The sequence below is a fragment of the Cyrtonyx montezumae genome, unplaced genomic scaffold (assembly GCF_038088225.1).
Source record: "Cyrtonyx montezumae isolate F1298 unplaced genomic scaffold, pur_monq_1.0 scaffold_25, whole genome shotgun sequence".
Classification (NCBI taxonomy): domain Eukaryota; kingdom Metazoa; phylum Chordata; class Aves; order Galliformes; family Odontophoridae; genus Cyrtonyx; species Cyrtonyx montezumae.
Genome location: NW_027071992.1, coordinates 8,093,634 through 8,115,244, shown reverse-complemented (window position 1 = coordinate 8,115,244; position 21,611 = coordinate 8,093,634). Strand labels below are relative to the sequence as shown.

Here is a 21,611-nt window from a genome sequence, read left to right as displayed (position 1 = left end):
CCCTTTCATAACTTTATTACTTTCTTTTCCTGCCTTCATTCCATCTTTCTGCTCGGTATTTCAAGGACAGGCGGTGATTATAGTGTGAGGAGTATCTGTAGGTGCTTGTACTCCCTTGCTAGTTTTGGAAGCCAAATTGAGCTAATCTTTGCAGAGGAATGAAAACAATAACCAGCTGGCATTGGGATGAGGCAAAAGTGCCTTTACCAGTTTTTTAACAAGTAAAGAGATCTGACATGAGCTTGCCCAATACAAAATATCACACTGTCAACCCCAAAAAGTTCCCCTGTAATTGCTTCAGATGTACTGAAATATTGCAATCTACCAAATCCAACAAAATGTGCAGTCTGAGGAAGATGCGGACGGAGGAAACAGGCAGTTACTCTGTACTCTCTTGCTTGGCACTCTTCTTTTTCTGTGCTCCCTATGGGGACCACCAGATTTCAAGGCACTGATGATTATCCTTTGGAGAAAGAGATCTTTGAGAAGAGGAGAAAAATTTTCTTGGTTGAATTTTATTCTGTGTGGAGATCTTCTGGGAGAAGATCAATGTGCAAGGCTTATCAAACTTGTTTTCTGGAAAAGCTAGATACTTTAAAAATGCTAGACTAAGCAATTGTGGCAAGTGTAGGTTATATACATCTTACTGGCTGACAATCTGTGAAACTGCTTCAGGAAGCAGACAGTCACCCAGTGGGACTTTTTGAATATTATTTTCCAAAGCAATTTGTGGACTTAAAAACCCACACAGGAATGTGTGTAATGGTATCATGCTTTTACTATAATGCTACATCATGATCTTTATCTTCTTCAGTGTGTACAGGCATTCCACTGCTGAACTCTTAAGGCCTTTTGTTATTTTTTTGTGTGTATGTAGATGTTTTCCTAAATGCAGTATTACTGTTTTGTATCCCTTATAAAGGATAGAGTAGACCAGGTTAATTCTTGTGCCAGTTTTTTGTTTGTTTTTTCAGTTCACAATCATTACAGTTTGGTGATGAACCTGGCAGAGGTGTGCTCTTGACACTGCATGTGTTTGCCAGGTCCTGCTGCCCTGTACTACAAGGGTTTCTGAAGCTGTGATGCTGCACAGTGTAGCTGTAGCTGTGGGTGTGCACAGATCTGAGTGGGACTTTGCAAAGGGGCCAGCTCTGTTAGCGCTCCTGGCACCGTTTGTGGAACGAAGGCTCATTCACAAAGGCTGCCCGTAGATTTAGCTGAATTATGCAGTGAACTTTTTTCGGTTGTGTTTTTTTGTGTTTTTTGTCTCTTTTTTTTTTTAATTTTTTTTTATAGTTTTTTGAACAAATTGCCCTGTAATTGAGGAAAAAATGTGATGAAATTCCCTTCACTTAAGTATTTTCTGCTACCAAGGTAAATACTAGATACACTTAATACTAATGCTTGGTATGAAGGGGATCTTTATAGATTTGGTGATCAAATTCCAGCAAGTCTTCTCTTTTGCTTATACTGTGAATGTAAGACTTGTTTAATATCAACTAAAACAATAGTAGATGCCTTTATTGTACTGTATATCTGAGCTGAGTATTAGTAGAAGTGATACTGTACGATTATGGGATTCTGTCATGTATTGCCACCATTTCAAACAGCAGCATCACCTTTTCACTGATGACTGAAGATTTGGTTTCAGTATCTTGACATAAAACAAAGTGATGTATTTATTACTACACAATAAACAAAGTGGAGACCAATAACACTAACTGTATTTTAGTAAAGTTACCAAGTTACTTGGCAAACCACATTATTCAACACACAAAGTCATGCTGATTTTTTTTCCTCATCTTATTATTTAAACTGTACTTTTGTTTTGCTGCTTAATCAAAAGAAGGGGTTACAACCACTACTGTTATAATTATGACTTTAAATGATTGGTTACTCGGTATTTTATAGTTGCTCACTTTGATCTCTGAATTTTGCTTATAGAACCAAAACAATTACAAACTGAGGGAACCTTATATAAGCCATTGATTCAAGAAACTTGCTTCAACTTGTACTTCAATAGTAGCAAAAGCATGATAGCCATTATTAGACATGCCTTTTATAGTTACAGAAGAATTCTCACACATTCAGGCTTAAAGGTGCTCGGTCAGGACTTGTACTGTTTTTCATCCTACTAGAAGCAATGAAACAGGTGCTAAAATATAAAAGCAGCAGCACTACATCTTTTCTTGTGTACAGTAGAATGTAGTCATTGAAGTATGGGAATTCCCAGAAAAAAGTACAATGCAGATTGATACTGGAGTTTCAATAGATATCTTGTAGTCTCTTGTATTCCATTGGAGATTTTTTTTCTGTTTTTTTGTTTTTGTTTTTGTTTTCTGAAATGTTGTGACCACACTGCCTGGTGAAGCAGTCTTGTTTAAACCTAAGTGCTTATGTTCCCTATCCATTCTGTGAAGAGAAAAAACACTACTGAAGCCTTTAGTGGTCCCTTCAGAAACTTTGGGCTTGTATCTGGCTTTGTTTGTTCCATGTAGTCTGTTTGTTCCATGTGGTCTGTTTGTTTGACTGTAATTAGGTTGTCATTTGGAGACAGAAGTTGTGAAGTAGATTTTGCTTACCCAACTAATTTCTCATTGTAGTTGTTAGGTTATGAAGTAATATTTTGTCACCAAAAGCTATTAAAGTCCAGATAGCGGATTAGTTTTCTTTATTCTGAGATCCTCAGATTATCAAAGTTCGTTGCCTTAAGGCAGAAACAGATACTGAATCTTTCCAGCCTAGAATATACAGTACTTTGAACTGAGATTCTTCAGTAATTGACATCCCTTTAATGCATAAGAGACCCTCTTATTCTGGAACAGTCTTAAAATAGCTTTGCAGCAAAGATCGCATTTTCTTTTTTTTCTTTTTTCTTGGCTAGAAATGCTTGAATTTTTTGTTCTGAATACTGTATATAGATACGTGTACAAAATGTCCTTATACTCTAAGCACAATATAAAGTGAAGAAAAAAACAGGAAAATGCCTACTATGTTATTCTTCTCTGGACCTCGCCACAGCCATAGGATCCTTTTGGCTCTTCACCCCAAAGCCAAGGTTTGTTTGCATGTGCATTACCTGATTTGTGTGAAGCAAATTCAAAATAAAAAGTCTGCTAAAAATTATCAAAATATGGAGTTTAAATGTCACTAAAGTATGTTTATGCTCTGGTTCCCTTGATAATGTTAGGTGCGAGTCAGATGTATTTGCCAGCTATTCTAATTCAATTTCGCAAAGTATGTACATAGTAAGTGGAAGTTAGAAGCAAAGCTGACGCAGAAGAATACTGCAGATGACACTGCTTCCCCAGATACAACATTTTATGGTTTCTGTTTTAACTTTTTTATCTTTTTTTTTTTTTTATGTGGTTGAACTGATGAGAACTGCAGTTCTCATCAGCTGCAGGAAGACACAGGGAGAGATGGTCAGGCAGTGTGCAGCCCAGACAGCATTTTCTCAAACCTATCTGATTTGATATCGTGCCCTGCATGAATTTCAGTCGACATGGGAGTTTATCTCTTCAGGCTGTTAGTTGTAGCATCTGGTGTCTGTAGCTCTATAAAGTTCTGGTGCTTTTTGCCCTCACTTTTGCTTTAATAAAGCCATAGCTGTGGACACATGAGAAGGCATCTCCAATGCATTTTCTCCTAAGCTGGCCAGTGTGCTTAAAATATATTTAGCTAGTAACAGTTTGGCCAGTAGGCTAGATATAACACATACCTTCGAAAAACAGAAGCATTAATATGTGATGGTACTCCCTTTTACCCAGTGACAATACTGCTGCTGCTGCCCAGTTAAGATGAATTCACCCAGGTCATACAAATTGAGGTCTGTCATTGGGCACCTTCTTCCAGGGCTGCAAGTATCATCTGGGATGGCTACAGTGTTGGTAGATGACATCAAAAAGATAAAATCTTAAAATAAAGTACTTCTATTTTTTGTTGGACAAGTAGGGCTTTCCTCCCTGTCCTATGTGTTCAGCTCCATCCAGATAATGCACAGCCACATGTTGCACTGCTTCCTGATAGTGTAAGTACAGCAACTGATGATAGCAGTATCTCAGTGCAAAGGTGAGCGTACTGACTTAGAAAGCCATACGGTGTGCTTCTAAGTGACATATGAGGCTCAAGGGCGATGCTTAATTTTAGGATCTGGTTTACAATTGGCATGTGATTTGCTATTAACTGTGTACCAAAATTCACATAGTCAAGAATTTCTCTAGCTGCCTTTGGGGTCAGATTTCGAACATTTGCCATTGTAGGATCATTTTGGCTCTTCATTCCAAAATCAAGCTTAATTTGCATGTACATCACCTGATTTGGAGAATTATTCTTTCCCTGAATTTGCATGGAATTCCTCCAGGAATGCGTCACTGATAAACGATACTCAGTTTGTACCAGAAGACTTCCAGAGGTCCCTTCCAACCTCAACCATTCTGTGATTCTATGATTCTGTGGTTTCCCAACAAGAGTAATTAACTTAAAAACAAAATAAACCTAGAATGTGACACAAGGAAAATGTTTTGATAAAATACAGATATTTTAGATCACTAAGGAATTAGTGGCAGAGTCTCCACAATAATCTTACCTTATAGTCAATATCTGTCTCTCCTCCCCTTTTCTCCAATCACCTAAGCCTAGACTTGAGCTGTAATTTTAAGTGGCTGTAGTTACTGTCAAAATACTGCAAAACATAGAGTGGTGTGTCTGTACACATTCTCTTCTCCAGTCTCAAATAAAATGGCTGTGAAAATACTTTTTCTCTCTAATGATGTTTCTCAAGGATCTGTATTTCTAGCAAAGGGCAATTGTTTGGTTTCCAAAGTCCAGCTGTAGATGTTTGAAATAACTAATGTATGATTTCCTGTTTTGAGTTTGTGGTCAAAAAGTAGTCATATGGAGTTGCATTTAATCTTCTGCATAACCTTTGAGCTTTCTATTCTGTGGCTATGATAACGAAAATCATTGAAATTTTTTATGTGTAGCGAACTTTATTTGCAGACCTGCTGTTGTGATTTTGATGTTATCACCATGATGTTGTTGTTGTTATTATTACAGCTAAGCTACTGTAATGAAGTGTTTTATGCTAGTTGTGGTTAAACTCCCTAAACTAAAGCTCTCTTAGGGACCTGGAAGAGTGTAAAACCAGCAGTTATCTCTCTACACATCAAAGCTAGAGAAATACAATTTAAGCTTAGATTTTTAAGTTGCCAAAGATCAGTACATATCTTCTTAAAGGATCACTGTCATAAAGGATTGTTAGAAAGGCCTTTGCTTTACTACAGAATGACACATACTAAAATACTGTGATGAGACATATTTTGTGTGTAGAGTATACGAAACACTTCCTGTCTGGATAGACAGGAAGGGAGGGAAAACATGGGGGATGTTGTTTAACCAATGAGCAACTCTGTGAACTAACCTCACCTGGGAGTCACAGCAGTGCAGACGGAGGTCACCATTTCTTTCTTTGCTATCGTTTTCAGAGACTTATCCTGGGCTCTAAGGTGTCCCAGAGCTGGGCTGTACCTTATTCGTGGGATCCCACCATTGTCTCAATCCTTCTGCCTGGAGGGGGAGAATAACCTACTCATGGCAATTAGTTGTTCCTGATAGCATGTAGCATGTAATAATAAGCCAAATTCCTGAAACGTCTGTAACAGCCATTCTTAATAGCATCCACTTACAGCCCTTCATCAGAAAGAATTCAGATCCTTTATGAATGCAGAGTGGACCCCTGCACTGTTCAACACAAAGTAATTAATACCATAATCACTGCAAAGTGGTTTCATTATTAAGTTCCGTAGTTTATTAATGCTGTGATATCTTCCATGCTTGTACTTCTAAGTTTTCCTGTTTGGACTACTGTTCTAGCTGTTTGGACAGAAAACAAACATGTTGTAATAATGAAATTACTCAAAACCTTAGGTTTTCTGATGTAGTAGATAATCTAATTTTGTTCCAGTGTTTCAAACATTAAATTGCAGAGATACACTAGAAAACAAACTATTAATAATTATTGTCTTTGAATTTTCATTTCAATATACCTCAGAAGGCAACTGATGTGTTTGGGTGTGCTATAAACTTATGTCTTAATGTAAAGAACCCTTGAATCGCATTTCCCGCTTTGCTTCAGCTAAAACGCTCCCATTAGTAATGCTGCAAGATGTGCCAAGCCAAACAGAGAACGAGTCATTTATCTACAATAATTTAACACCTGTGCAGTGTACTAGACAGGCAGTACACATGGCAGGGCAGATGGGTGCCATAGGCTGGCTTTTATTGCATGTGTCAAAGGCTATGTTTTATTTTCTTCTGTTGTGGCAGTTGGCACAGATGAAAAACCGTTTTCACCGGCATCTAAATTCTTCTTTAATTGCTTCTATGATAATAATAATCTTTTTGTTAACAGGTTTTCTTCATAACTGCTGTAAAGCCTACAACGTGGGGCTCCTTAAAGCAAAAATATTTTCTGGTCCATCAACAGAGCAGTTTGGATACACAGTTCAACAGTTTATAAATGAACAAGGCAAATGGTAAGTGGTTTGAATATCTTGTAAAATGCTCAACTAAATGAGAAACAACTTTTATTGTTGCTTTTATTTTATGATTCCAGATTTCATTTAAATGAATTTTAATTAGCTCTTACATTAATCTTCTTACTAGTAAATACTTAATACTTTTTTATTAAAACAAAAGTGAAAATGTTCTGAAGATGCATTTATGTGAATGCCCAGGTTTTTTTTCCTTTACACGGTGTAATTTTAAGTCTTTATCTCTTTTAAGCTTTCACTTTCCCTTTCAATACACCACTTTCCTGAGACTCACAATTTCTTGTACCATTTTAATTCTGATCGCAGACAGTCTTGTAGCCATAACATACTTATTACATACTTCATGTGTTGAGGATATTTTCTACTTTAATATTAGCAAGATTAACACAAATCAGTAGGGCTAAGGAGTTCTAGTTATTAAAATTAACTGAACTTAATATTTATATACTTGTATCTGATATAATCTTGTTTGCTTCTTGAGTGCAACATATTTGGATGTGTATCATAACACAATCCTAGCAAAGGATGTCTACTGCATTTCCTGAAGCACAAAATTTCATGTGAAGTCCACTGTTGCCACAACATTGGACTTAGTGAGTAATCAGTAAAATATTTTTTCTGGTAATGTTGGTTCTGAAAAGAACTTTAAAACATTAAACCATTTACATCTAAACATATTGTACTTTTTCCTTTTCCAGCATCAGCAACCACAAAGCATAAGGCATCTTTTATGGCAGGGACCAATGGGAAAGTCATACAATCTATACATGTTATCCAAAGCTGAGACAATATTTTAGGTGGGTCATTCTCCATAGATTGAAGTGATATCAGAACCAAAGAAGCAACAAACTGGTATGTTTAGTTGATGATGGATGGATAGTAAGTAGCTAAATGTTTTTCAGTAAGAAGAAAGATGTCCAAGTGTGAAATCTATCAAAATGCATATGAAGATCTCAAAGTTTGGGAAAGCCCTGACAAAACTGTAAAGCTATCAAAGTTACTTTACTATACAGAGTCACTATGCAAAGCAGAGTTTGCTGTGTATGGAAAAATATAAGACTCCCTTGGTCCCACTGCTTCTCTGGCATAACCTTGTTTATCAGCAATGACCAGGAGACAAGCAAGAGAGCACAATTGTATCCTGGTTAGAATCTCAGTGTTTCCTTTCACTGCTTTGGATACAAACTTGCCCTGCTCCTTGCCGACTGCAGCAGCAGTTTCTTGCTGTGTTTCTGCCTGCCTTAATTATGAGTCTAGTCACCCATAGTTCTCAGCACTCTTTTTTCTGTGTAAAACCATTGGAGGAGAAAAACAATGTTTGCCCAAAGTGTATTAAGTGCTTTGGTATATTCTGAAAAATTGTCATGCATTTTATCCTTATAAATTTCTCCTTAAGCATACAATAGGAATACGAGGTTCAGGATTCAACTAACCCATTTTTTCTTCTATTGTTGTCTCTGTTTTGCTATTAGTCCTAATATAATAGCTCCTTCACTACAAATATATTGGCTGGAGTTTAGGAAAGAAAGTAAATTTGGATTCACTTTCCCTATCTTTTCTCCCATCTGTATGAGTATTATGAATTTGGGACTATACTCTGCTAATAGGCATTTCATCATTTTTTCATTCATTGCACAATATCTGACCATGATTCCAAAATTTTTATTAGCAGTTGTTTTAGTTACCATGGCTTGTTAGCTTAGTGAAGAAAAGCTCTTTTCAGCCTTCCTCTCATGTAATCATTAGACATGCGGAAAAAAAAGTCACAGTTTACTCTCTTGTTCTCTTCTTATCTAGGCTATTTTCTTTTTACTGGGGTAATAGCACTTTTGCATGTGCATGTTATTTAAAAGCACTCAAGCTGTTTGTTACAGGTGATTTTTCCTATAGGTGATGCACTGACTGCAGTCTATGTGGTGAGCACTGGCTGACACGTCTGAGCTAGAAGACAGACAAATTGAGGCCTTGCACGAGGGTTGGATGCTGCTTTGTAGAAAGGGAGCATCTATCACCATGTGCTTTTCTGACAAGTATTGTGCAGCAAGTGCATGATGCACTTGTAAAATCTGTTTGGGCACAGTGTAGTTTCCCCTCACATCTAACATGATGGGTGGCAGTGCTCTCCAAGGGAGAGATTATCCAGAACCTGAGATACACTTCCTAGACTTTGCTTTTGACTATTGTGGGCGCTAATGCATGTAGGAAAGCTGTGACACAAACCAGCAAGGGAGCTCTTTTTATGTAGGGTCAGAAGATCCAAGATAATTGGACACTGATCCGCTGTGCATTGATGGCTTGTGATGCTTGTAAATAAGGACAGATTTGCAAGCCATGCAAAGCTCAAGCTTTTCATAGTGTCTGGTGGGAATTTTCAGGCAGGAACTCTTTAATGAGGTCAAGTAAAATTGTGAAGACTAAAAAAAAAAACTCATCAAATAGAAAAAACGTAGGGAGTTCACCACACAAGTAATTAGCCACAACAGAAACATTGTTCTGTTTATAATAATAGTTCTTCTTGTCTTGAGATTTTCTGTATTTCAGCCTTAAATTGAAAACAAATTATCCGTTATTTCATTAGCTTATTGTGTGATACATTCCACAACAGAGCTAATAGACTAAAATCTCAGTCTAATGTTTGGTATAAAGTTGCAGCCACTCTACTCTGTTGTATCTGTGTATTTAGGATGTGGATTTTTTTTTTCCAATTTATAGTATAGGTTTTGCATTTTGTATGGTTTTGTTTTTTTTTTTTTTTTTGTTACACGTGTCGTGTCAGTAGTGACATACCTTCACATGCATTACCATTTATGGAGTATTATATCGTCACTGCATGAACAGATATAAAAAGTTATTTCAAACAGCAGATTACTGGTGAAAATACAACAGCATTTCCTAAGGAGATCTGTTGACTCAACTGAAAAGACATTTAGACAAGAACACGCAGTTCTGGAACACCTTTGGTTGAAATTGATACGTTTACATGTTTTAATTAAGAGAATACATTTTAGCCTTTTTTGTTGGCTTGTTTGTTTAAAATTCTGCCATTCTTACAGCTCTTGCTTTTAAGTGCCAGCAGCAACTGCTCACACTGGATTTGTAGCCTTTTGCTTTATCAACTACATGACCTTGTTCACCTTTTCCCAGCGTGAAGAAACAGCACTGGCTACTATCTTCAAAGCCTTATATGTCTCTGAGTCTAAATTCTTGCCATAATTCGTAGCTTTTGAGATTTTGAGTATCTTATTCAATGGGCTGAAAATTTCAGATGGTGATAAGGGCTTTGGAGTGTGTGAAGAGATTTCTGATCTTTGTATCTATTCATCACTTCCTGTAGTTGTAGGGAAAAGAACCAGATGATTTAAGAGGTCCTTTCTACTTTTATATTGCTATTTTCTGTTAGCCTTCTCTGTTTAGAAATTGCACTAAAGAACAAATCTATTAAAAAAGGTCAGTAAGGCAACATTAAATAAAAAGCCTGCTTTGACAACAGCTGGGAATGTAGCCCTTCACCATGAATTCTGATTTTTTTTGCAACATCTCACTTTGCCAGTTAGTCGCTTTGTCATGCTGTAATTTCACGGAAATAATTCCCATTGCACTTTGATCTGCCTCTCCTTCAGCCTGTGTGGTATGGTGTTGCTGCTGAACTTTATTTGACTTCATGGAGTTCGCTTGCTTTGTATATAGTGTTGGAGACTGATTAAAGAGCTGACTAATAAAATCCATGCCAATACTACACAGTGATCACTATAGGATTATGTAAAGCTACTCTACAAGGATACATAATGAAGTTTTGTTAAAATAAATATTTAACCCACCCTTAAGAAAGGCTCTTCAATTGATACACTGTATGTGATACAATTTAGTTAAAAACAAGTATTTTCAAGTATTTTAGTAATCATTTTTGCATTCTTTCCTGATACATTCTGTTTCACTCTTTTTCATCCACATCCTGTTTAATCAGAGTAAATAAATGTTTTTTTTTCACTAGCAGGATGCTAGTCTGATACTCTCTCTCTTTCTTCATTTCTGACTTTTTGCAAAGATTTTCCCAGAACACTATTGTGTAACAATGTAGTGTAATGATTTCTTCTGCTTTTCAACTATAGGGAGGATTTGCTTATTTATAAGTTAAAGACTAGTATTAAACTCACATAAGTCTCAGGATACGAAAGAAATCATAATTAAGTTATTTCCTAGGACCTTTAAGTAGACAAAAATCACTGTAGGCAAGGCGTGGCAGAAATTGTTTAATAACTTTTTCTCAAGAAAATTCTGATGAAAGAAAGTTTAGTTAAGTCAAATAAGAAAAGTTGTTTAATAATTAATTTCTGACAATCTAAGTGTCAGTAATAATAAGTTCTAATTGTTAAATTCGATGCATAGGTGCATTTTTTGGCTTATGGCATAGTTGTGCATTGAGATTTTTGGGTCTTACAAATCTATATTGAAGGCTAATTCCAGCAAAGGGAAGGTACTTAAATAACATTCAGTACACTATGAGGAGTGCAAACTAAATAAAAGCTGTAATTATGGTTGCTTTAGGCACAATTGGCATAGATGTTGTTTTAAGCACAGAATTAGAGGAGCATACTTTTTTAGCTTAGTTTTTTTGTTGTTGTTTGGTCCTTATGATGAAATTATTCCTGTTTTTCTGCAAGATAACTGAGAAGTAAACAGGTGGTTTTAAGTTATTCCTACACAATGACAACTGACCTGATAAAACAGAATATTGTTTGGCCTGTCAAGTTCACATTTAACTGATGTGAAACAAACTAAATAATACAGATAGCAGTACTTTCTTTAAGAAATCTGAATTATAGAATTATACATTTTTTTTAGTTGGAAGGGACCCATCAGGATCATCCATTCCAACTTCTGGCTACACACAGAACCACCCAAAAATCAGACTACATGTCTGAGAGCCTTGTGCAGACTCAAAGGATTCAAAGTTTTGTTTCTGCTTCTCAAACTGTGTTTTTATCAAAGCCATTGTATTAGAAGTAGTTACAAAATTCAGACTTCTGAAAGTTAGTAGAAGGTCCTATAGTCATATTTTGCCTTTCCTCATTTTGTTGTACATTAAACTGTGTAAATAATTGTCTTCACCCAGAGCTCCACTGCCTAGTGCTGTCTGCTGGTTTCACTTCCTCAGTAGTGCTGAAAGACAGGTATTCTTCAGCAGCATCTCTGCAGGTTGAATGCATTAATTTTGTGAAGGCTTTCACACAAGCTGTGAGAGGTGTTTTGGGGAATAGGCACTGTAGAGAGATTGTTAACAGCAGATGAAGAAGTGAGTTGGAGAGAGTGAATCATTTTTTGCTACAGCAGTAAATTACCGAAGTCTTAACTTTCTTGCTCAGGATTAAATACTTCACACAGCAGTCTGTTATCACCTGCAGTATTTTCCCTCTTAGTCAGTGTTGTCAAGGTGTGGCAGCTTTCAAGTTCACACATGAGAACTGAGCTGATGCTGTAGGAAGTACTTGTAATCAGTTAAAAGAATAACTTAAAAGGAAGCAGTTAATTGTTACCTGACGGGAGAATGAAATTGTCTTTCCCTCCGCAATGCATGTGTTTCAAAGTTTGTACACATTGGTGTCTATTAACATCTATGCTTTGTTTCTTCTGACATGGTGACAAAGTGGCACAAGTGCAGCAGTGTAAGTCAGGCAGGTATAAGGCCAATCCCACAGGTTCCATATGGCCTGCCACAGCTCATGATGCAGCTGCCTGCTGCTGGGCCTGGGCTCAGCCCCAATGGAACATCACTGCACTATTAACCCTATTGGTGCCAAAACAAGGAAGAAGACTGATGCAGTAGTTTCACGAAAATGGGGTCAAATAGCCCACCAATTTTGTGACTTTCTTGCTTTCCTTTTCTATGTTTAAATAAAAAAAAATATTATATTTTTTGTTACTTAAATGCATTAACTGCATTGTATATTTTTATGAGGACTACTCTGAAAGTAATGCCTCCTATTTTAGGATGTTGGCCCACAGTGTCAGAGGAGGATGTTTGTATTATGTCATTAGAGATTAAACCTTCCCACCAGTTTCCTATTATGTTTTGTTGCCATCTGTCAGCAGAGGAGCAGACTGATAAAATGGAGTATGAAAGTGCTTATGAAGTAAAGATGTGTCATTGTGTTCCTGCATGTGAAAAAAATGACACCCACTGACATTCATCAGCACTTGCTGAGCACTGATGGAGCCCAAACAGTGAATGTGGGCAGTGAGACAATGTGAGGTGTGTTTCAGCAGTGGCAGCAGCAACAGTGGGTCACCTTTGTTGATGTAAATTGTTATGAGTGCAGCTAGTGCATAGCTAGTGGTGGTGACTATGTCAAAAAATAGAATCTTGTGGCTGAGAACTTGCTCTGTTGAATAGGTGTTACTGTGCTCTTTGTATCTGTTGTAGTTTCCTTGGTAGTAAATAGGAGGCTCTACTTTTGGAGCAACCTAAACATATGTGGTCTCTTCACTCAGTGCAGTGCATCCAAGCCAAAAGGTTGGATACCCATGATATAAGTGTTTGGGGCAATCTATTCCTAGAGGCTTTCCTTCCAGAGTTGCCTGTCATGATGAATGAACTGTATTAACATGGAAGTATAAAGCTCAGCTTCTCAGTATCTCTGGAGAAACCTCCTGAAAGTCAGTTGCTACATCTGTTGGAAGCCTTGTTACCTTGCTTTGCATTAATGCTGCTTCAGCTTTTGGTATCATAAAAGACATAACAACATTCTTGTTATTTCAGGTTGTTGGTTGGCTCACCCTGGAGTGGCTACCCAGTGAATAAAACTGGGGATATCTATGCATGTCCTGTAGGTACACCCAAAACCACATGTAAAAAATTGAATTTACAAGGTAAGTTATAATGAATAATGTCTCATTACAATTTTCACACTCCTCATTTTTATACCAAGCTGATCTGTCTAATGAAATAACAGCTGGGAGCTAGCAAGACCAGTAGCGAAGAAAGGTAACATCAACATAAGTATGAATGTTGCTTAAGAGGAAATCAGTGGAATTTCATTTTCATTGGCAAGATCAGTGTTCACTGGTCTCAGACTCCTTGAGGAGTAAAAATATTTTTCTCTCAACCTCTTCACTGAACTGTTTCTGGATTCTAAAACTAACTGTAGGTGAATGTTTACACATATTTTTTACAACTAATTTTATGTACTGACGTGAGCTTTTTTTTTAACCTTTTTGGCATTTATTTCACACATTTTTAAATTAATAAAATAACAAGAATACAAGTACTATTATTAATTAGTGTTTACTGTATCTTTTCTGGAATACTTTTTGTTCTGTCCTTATAAACACATTCTTAGTCATTTATAACGGCCCTATCAATAGAGTTAGTTGTAGTAACATTTATAAGACATTTACTTAATACTTGAGGATTCACATTACATTCCTATTTTGAACCTCATTTAGTCACTGTATTATATGAAGCTTTTCTGCTCCATTTGTTTATAGATGTATAAAAGGAGGTTCCCTTTTGCATATGGTGAAAATAAAGTGCAGTAATTTAGATGTGTATTTTATGTTAAATTGTGGTGAGACTTCTTTTCTCTACTGTTTCTTTCTCATTTTTGTCTAAAATGTGATAGTGGATAAGAGCGGCCCTAGTACCCTGAGGAATGTAACAGGAGCTGCTCAGCTGCATCAAGCCAAAAATGCTTAATTGGAAGGAAGACAATTTCTTCCTCTCTTGTGCCTTCAGCTCTCTTGGGAGCAGGTACTATAAATGGCCCCACTTAATTAGTGTCTATGATTAGCTAGCAAATTTATGACAAAGATTAGTTTTAATTTAGTCTCAAGATGTTATGTAGGCATTTGGAAGAAGTGTCTTAGATTCTGAAGGAATTCTAACTGAATTGCTTCTGTACTTGTTACTATTTTGCCACTGTTTTTTCTTTTTATTTCAGCTTTAATAAACATTCCAAATGTGACTGAGATAAAGGAAGACATGAACCTTGGCTTAACACTGATTCAGAACTCAAGAACAGGAGGATTTTTGGTATGTATTGAGGATGCATTCAGTAGATGCAAAAATTCATGAGGACAGTGAAGAAACTAGACTTCTCCATACTTTTTATTTAAATCTGAGTCAGATGTTTTTATTATACAACCTTGATATATATATATGTATTCCAGATGATTTAAAATCAAGCTCTCATTTTCTAGGATCCACACAGGTTGTCTTCTGCATTTATCCAAATATCATGTGCAAGAAAGCCACCAAACATACAGTTAAAGATTTTGTAATTTAGGCCAGAAAGCACTGACAGGAGTATTTCCACAACTGACACCTGTAAGGTAGTCTCATACTGATCTGGTTATGCTTTCAGAAGACAAGTGAGACCTCTGCTCCACATGATGTGCTTGCACAGTGACTGTTCTCCTGAGATACCAGAATTTACAGTCCCGTGGATTTGCTTTTTGCTTTAGCAATATGGCTTGTTTGTTTAGTGAAGCGGAGGTGGTGTATTTTCAATGTGTATATTCTACAAGGTGCTCCTAGGAGCCTGTAAAATTGGGATGTAGTAACTGAAAGTATATTCAGGCCTGTTTTTGGATGCAGTTTTACACTCTTACCCACAGGCTTGAAAACTCTTGAAATGTGGATACATACCAGTTTATGATGTACACATGGTAGGTAGGTAATCAAGTGAAACAGTATAGAAAAATGAGATTTTAAATTCTCTTTAAGCTTGTTACTTTTTGGTTCCATCTTCATAGTAATCATGAAATTATTCATGAGCCATATAGTCCAGTTTGCTGAAGTACTAAGATACAGATTTAATTACAAGCTTTCCAACAGTTCTATTAGCATTACTTCAGTTGATCCTAAGTTTAATATACAGCAACAGTTCTCTTCTTGATTTCTTGCTTGAGGAGATACTGTACAATTCTCTTGAGTAATACCTTCAATTACTATTAACACTGTCCCCTGCATAACTACTTTAATCAGTATCAGTGACTGAAGCAGTAGAAAACATCTGTTGGAGAAAAAAAAGCATTTTCTAGGAATACTTGAACTTATTTAGTTAAAGAGAATGTCTTCTTCATATGGCACTAATGATTATCTAAACTGCATGAAGTAGCAAAGCAAAGCAGAATGAACAGGAACAAAGTGGAGTGCTAAGACGTGAGCAATTTGCCACATCTTTGGGAAAGGAAGTTCTTCCTGACAGAGTATTAGAAACAAATGCTTATCTGTATCTCAGACTGCATGTATTACAAAAGCCCTGTCACTTACATGCATCTAGGATCAAACAATAAGCGGAGTCACTCTTTGCTCTTAATTGCAAGTTGCTGCCAACCAGGACTTCAGTCTGGGACACATCTCTCAGAGCTGGGCTCTGTGGTGGGCTCTCTGTACTGTGCTCAGGACTTCCCACTCAGCTCATGCTTCATCCTGCTGTGGCTGCTTCTCTCCCAGGCTCCAGACTCTTGCGCCTATCTCTGCTGCCTCTTGAGAGCTCTCTCCTGTCTGCTTCAGCTCCTCACACATCCATGTTGCATCTTGAGAGCTCTGTGGGTTCAGCTTTTTGATGCCATGTGACTGCTTCCCGCAGTAACGTAACAACAGGGCAGTCATTTGCACCTGCTTGTTACATTTTTTGTTGGAATGCTAGTCCTGCTGGCTAACAACTTTCTAATTTTTTTTTTAACTTCCAATCTACCTTCCTAGCAGTTTGTTCTTGGGACACTGCTATTCAGTTATCTGAAGGAACTCCCACCCGTCCTTAGGATATAAAATCTCACTTCTGTATTTAGCATGACATTCTTCTTTATCCTTTTTCTTTCCTGGACAAACAGTTTTTTGGCTGAAATTAGATTTTTAAAATATATATGCTGTGTTTCACATGAATCTTTCCTGGACTCTGCTCAGTGTGTTTAGTACATCCCTGTCTCCACTGCAAGTGCTTCTTGTTACATACCTTCAGGCCATGTGTGCCACATTTGCTTTGTATGCATACTTAAGAGTCACCTCATAGTCAGCCAGTGCCTGATCCATCTTCTCCTTGGTCTCTTTCATCCAGTGACTCCCAGTTTGCATTCACAGTTCTTAGGATCAGTCCTTAAGGGCAAATCTGTGCCTCTTTCTCATATTCTACTTTTCAAGTTCATCGGTTCATATTGTCTTATCTGCCACTTTTCCCCTGCACTAATGGTGCATCTCACTTTTCTGACTGTAACCATGCTGGAGCACTGTCACTCTCCAATATAAAGGAGGGAGACGAGGTTCTTAGATTATGTGTATACCCGGCGTGAGATTAAGAAGCAACGGTTCAAATGTTGGTCCGACCAGTTTATTACCAATATTGACCAGGGAGATGGGGAAGGCGGACACTGTTAAGGGTGCTGGGGAAGGGAAGGCGAGCAATAGGAAAGATAGGAAAGACGCAAGGGTTTGTACAACGCAGGGAAAGTCACCAGCCAGGATCCCAGGGGCGGTCCGGTTGCAAGCGGCTCCGACGGTCCGAGGCAGAAGAGCAGGGGCGGCAGAAGCGGGGAGAACAGCAGCAGCGACGGGCAGCCCTGAGCAGCAAGCAGCTGTCCTGGAGAAGCGGCACCGGGTCAGCACAGGAGAAGCAGCGTGGGGAAAGTGCAGGAACAGCGTCAGCCAGCACAGGAGAAGCAGCGAGCAGTGATCAGCTCGTGAGGGCTCAGATGGTAGAGCACCTCGAAGGAGCGGCGAGGTCCAGGAGAAAGCAGCATGTCTCAGGCAGCAGGCCCAGGAGGGAGTGCAGCAGCAGGGATCAGCTCGTGAGGTTTCCGATGGAAGAACACCAACACAGCAACAACAACAAAACCACAATCTCGTGGTGGTCGATCCCTCTTTTATCCTCCATTTCTCTTGCCTATGTGGCAAATCCCATGTTAGCCTGCCAGGCAAGCATCTCCTGAGATGGCTATCTCCCCACGGAGATGAGTACCGCACAAAAGAGTGTTAAGCGGCCATTGAGCTGCAGCTTATCTCTTTTGTTGCCCCAGGACATGCCCATCTGCTTGTCTCTTAGACAAAGGATTTCGCAACCCTTGCCCAGGACTAGCTTGGACATGTTCGGACATGTTCATCAGCAAACTTTGAGGCAATGGTATAAAATATTAGTCTTTTACAAACACTTAAACACGTTCATAGATAGATACACTTGCTTCCTTTCATCTTGAAATTTTGCCGTCTTGTGAAGTATATTTGGATATTTTGATGCCATCTGTCACTGGAAAACCTGTCTGACATTAATCTAATTTTTTAATTTATTTCTGTCTTTAATTACTTTTTTTCAGAGTTCTTGTTAAAGGATAACAGTGTTCCGATATGGAGATGGTACATTTTCTGTTTTCCAGACTCTACTGACTTTGACAGAGTTGATAAGTGAATGAGAAAGTATTTGTATTGGAGCAATTATTTTTTTCAAAACTGTTGGACAGAGGTTATTGCATATTTTCTCCTTGCATTCCTAATACTGTTTTCTTTTAATAATAACCCCCTAAGTTTCCTGATGACAGAGAATTGTCTCTCTATGTCTTTTCATCTAGTTACGCCGACAGAAGTCCTTCTGATATTGGAGTGACTGCTTTTATGCAATCAGCTAAAAACTTTTCTTTATATAGAAATTATTTTCAGCAAAGCAAGACTATTTTTGAGGAAGGGAGGTGTCAAATCTATCTTTTTAGTGGCAGCCTGCAGCTAAGTCAGCTTGTGTATACCTGGGAGATCATGAAGAAGTTCAACTCGCAAATATTTTTGGAAAAATGCATTTCCCTTGAGAACAAGTCTTCTCAAATTAATAAATCCTCATACAGATAGTCCAATCACTAGGTTGTCAGTCCTGTCACAGTGTGTGTGCTAGTAGAGTGTGATGCAGGAAAAGCTCATCCCTGCATCTGCAGCTATGAAGATGTTCATGGATATGATGCCACCTCCTGGTTTAATAGAAGAATTTCTTCATCTGGTTAAAAGCAGTGTGCAAAAATGAACTGTACATTTAAGCCAATCATTTGTAGAGCAGCAGAGGTTCCTTGCAGACTAAGTCACACTCCTAGATTTGTGCATAGTCTGGAGAAAGGAGCTTGCAAAAGGAGGCATTAGGACGGCCACAAGTAGAGAGTCTTTATGAGAATGTGCATGGAGGGGGTTATCTGATATTGCCATGGTGATACCAAGAGACTCAGCCTGATAACCCATAGGTGCTTGCCTTATCTAATATTCCTTTCGTACAACTTATTGTGATTTTGTATATGGATACAGTGAGAAAAATACTTGTCATTTTATAATTTCTTTTTGTTATTACTTTTTAAAGACTTGTGGTCCTTTGTGGGCACAGCAGTGTGGAAGCCAATACTATGCAACAGGAGTGTGTTCTGAAATCAGCCCAAGTTTCCAGATTCTAAGAAGCTTTTCTCCTGCTGTTCAAAGTAAGACATATGTAAAAGAGATTCAGTAAAAAAAAAAAATGGATCAAGCATAATTAAGATATATTGTGTTGGGGGCACTTTAATTTGAGCTTTTTGGAATGTGTATATGGAGAATGCAAAGCCTTTCTGACACAAATGAAGATTGACAGATTCTGATCTAATGATGTTAAGAATCTGGATTCACTCCTCTGAATTCAGAGGCACTGCACTGGAGCAGCGCAAATTGATACCAGTTCAAAATCTGCATGTGATATTATTGGGTCTTCATTCAGACAAAACCTTCCTTAACTGAAGTGCTGCCTGTGTGAGACCTAGATATGCTCCTCTCCATTTTACCAGAGGCTTGTAAGTAAACTGAGAGTGATGTCCAATTTTTTTTCTTTTTTTAGAGTGTTCTTCTGTCATAGATATTGTAGTGGTTTGTGATGAATCAAACAGCATTTATCCCTGGGATGCTGTGCGCGCATTTTTGAAGAAATTTGTCCAAGGTTTAGATATAGGCATTAACAAAACCCAGGTAAGTAAAATACAACCTTGGTAGACGGATCATGGGAAGGAAACAGTGGATTTTATTAGCAAATTCTGGAGCTTTTAAAGGAAACTAAGTTTGTTTTAGCATAACAGTAGTAACTCCCCCAAGGCAATAGATAATGCAGTTGTCCTTTATCTTTCAGTATTGAGTATTCTGTAGGTTGGTTGTTTTTTAATCTCACACCTAATTTATTCCAGAAGTGACTAGTAATTTGATTCAGAATGCAGACCAACTTGAATAGAAGTCTTGATTATATCTAATGGACACAGATTTCTTTTATATATACAAGATAACATGATAGATAAAAGTAATTAAAATATACTCTGTGGAAATATGGTATAAGTAAAAACAGATTTGTGTGTGTGTGTGTTGCTTTTTTTGTGGGAGGTTTTCACATGGCTTTTACTTTCCAACTACTGTATCTTTAAAAATAAAAGTTTTTCCCCACTTGGTTACTGTCTGATCTTTGAGTTCTTTTCTCCTTTTAATTTGATGATGGTAAGGAACATTTTGTTTCCTGTTTTTAAACATTTTCTGTCTTTGCAGCTGTCCATTTTCCATAAACAATTCTGGGAACAAAGTCTGGGCACTGGAAATCTCTCTCCCAAAGGCTGCCTTCTTCATTGGGCTACTTTGGAAGCGAGGTGCTTAAAAGTCAGGCTTCCTGCTCAGCGTCATGAGTCCTTTCTGAACCTTACCTTTACCATCTTCCCTTCATTCTTTCTTTCATGGTACATGTACATCTTAACATACTTACATAGCGTTCATCTGTGTTGCGAGTAAGTAATATTTGCAGTGATGTCAAGTAACAAATCCTTACAACTTAGTTAGAGAAGAGCAAACTGGGGTGCTGTCAGCTTGTAGAATTCTTAGTATTTTCTGATTTTTCCCATAGCTTACTCTACTACTGCTGTCTATAAGCCCTTCCAGAAGTAACCAAACATTTAAAAGCCTACTATTTCAGATTCTTTGCATTAACATATTATAGTCCATAATAAATGATGTAGGACTCAAGAGTATTTAGATTTTTTTCTTTCCAAATAAGTTAATGTTAATTGGTTTTATGTGTTGAGAGAAAATGGTCTGCATCTGCAGATCTTCTGCTCATGCTTGACAAATAGTTATGTATCATGTTACCATGTAAGTGATGGTAATACATGATAATTTAACTTAAATTATTCATTTTATAGGTGGGTTTAATTCAGTATGCTAATAATCCCCGTGTAGTGTTCAAGTTGAATGAATACCAAACAAAGGATGATGTTGTTAATGCAACAGAGAAGACGTTTCAGCAGGGAGGAGATCTGACTAATACTTTCAAAGCCATTGACTATGCAAGGTAAAATGTGTTTTTGATTACTGTATGATTTCTATCATGACTTACCTCATAAGGCAAGGAGCACATCCTGATTTTCATTTCCTCTGGGAGCACAAGTCCTCAGAGTCTCCAAGGAGGTGTAAATAGGTACATGCAAATAGCTGTACATCAGGTATGCTTACAGGGCCTCCTGCAGTGCAGGGCTGAAAATCAAGTCCTCAACTCAACCCTTATGTTAAACTCTACATTCAGATAGCAAATGACATAAAGCTGAGGGCAGATAACACAGCGAGGTTGTGGATGCCTCCACCCTGGAGGCATTCAAGGCCAGGCTGGATGGGGCTTTGAGCAACCAGGCCTAGTGGGAAGTGTCCCTGCCTATAGCAGGGGGTTGGAACTATGTGGTCTTAAAGGTTCCCTCCAACCCAAGTCCTTCTATTATTCTGAGTATTTATGGTATCCAACAGATGCATCTCAGATTAAGTACCATGGAAAAAGTTTTGGGAGAGATATAAAATCATTTAAAGTACTAAAACATTTCAAGAGATTTAGTGGAATTGGTAACATATGAGTTTGAAGCTAATGTTTGTTAAATAAGTCTCTTGTCTGATGTCATCTTGTCACTGCACACTAGTAGCATGAAAAAATTGAAAAAATGTGAATGATATGCTGTGATTCTGGACACGCAGAAACCAGGTGTGTTTCTCAATATGCAGGTGCTATTCTGTGACTGGACCAAGGGCAGGGCTGTAGGCCTAAGTGGCTGGAA

General features: G+C 37.8%; 2 protein-coding genes across 2 annotated transcripts in view; both read left to right on the top strand.

Annotated features, from left to right (window-relative positions):
- Positions 1 to 21,611, top strand: part of ITGA1 (integrin subunit alpha 1) — a 318,815-nt gene that overhangs the window by 96,884 nt on the left and 200,320 nt on the right. The gene's annotated exons all lie outside the window — the stretch shown is intronic.
- Positions 6,337 to 21,611, top strand: part of ITGA2 (integrin subunit alpha 2) — a 44,147-nt gene continuing 28,872 nt past the window's right edge. Inside the window, exons 1-6 of the mRNA XM_065739887.1 lie at positions 6,337 to 6,536; positions 13,312 to 13,421; positions 14,492 to 14,583; positions 18,878 to 18,992; positions 19,382 to 19,509; positions 20,715 to 20,863. Coding sequence (XP_065595959.1) covers positions 6,337 to 6,536; positions 13,312 to 13,421; positions 14,492 to 14,583; positions 18,878 to 18,992; positions 19,382 to 19,509; positions 20,715 to 20,863 — 794 coding nt within the window. The remainder of the gene's footprint in view (positions 6,537 to 13,311; positions 13,422 to 14,491; positions 14,584 to 18,877; positions 18,993 to 19,381; positions 19,510 to 20,714; positions 20,864 to 21,611) is intronic.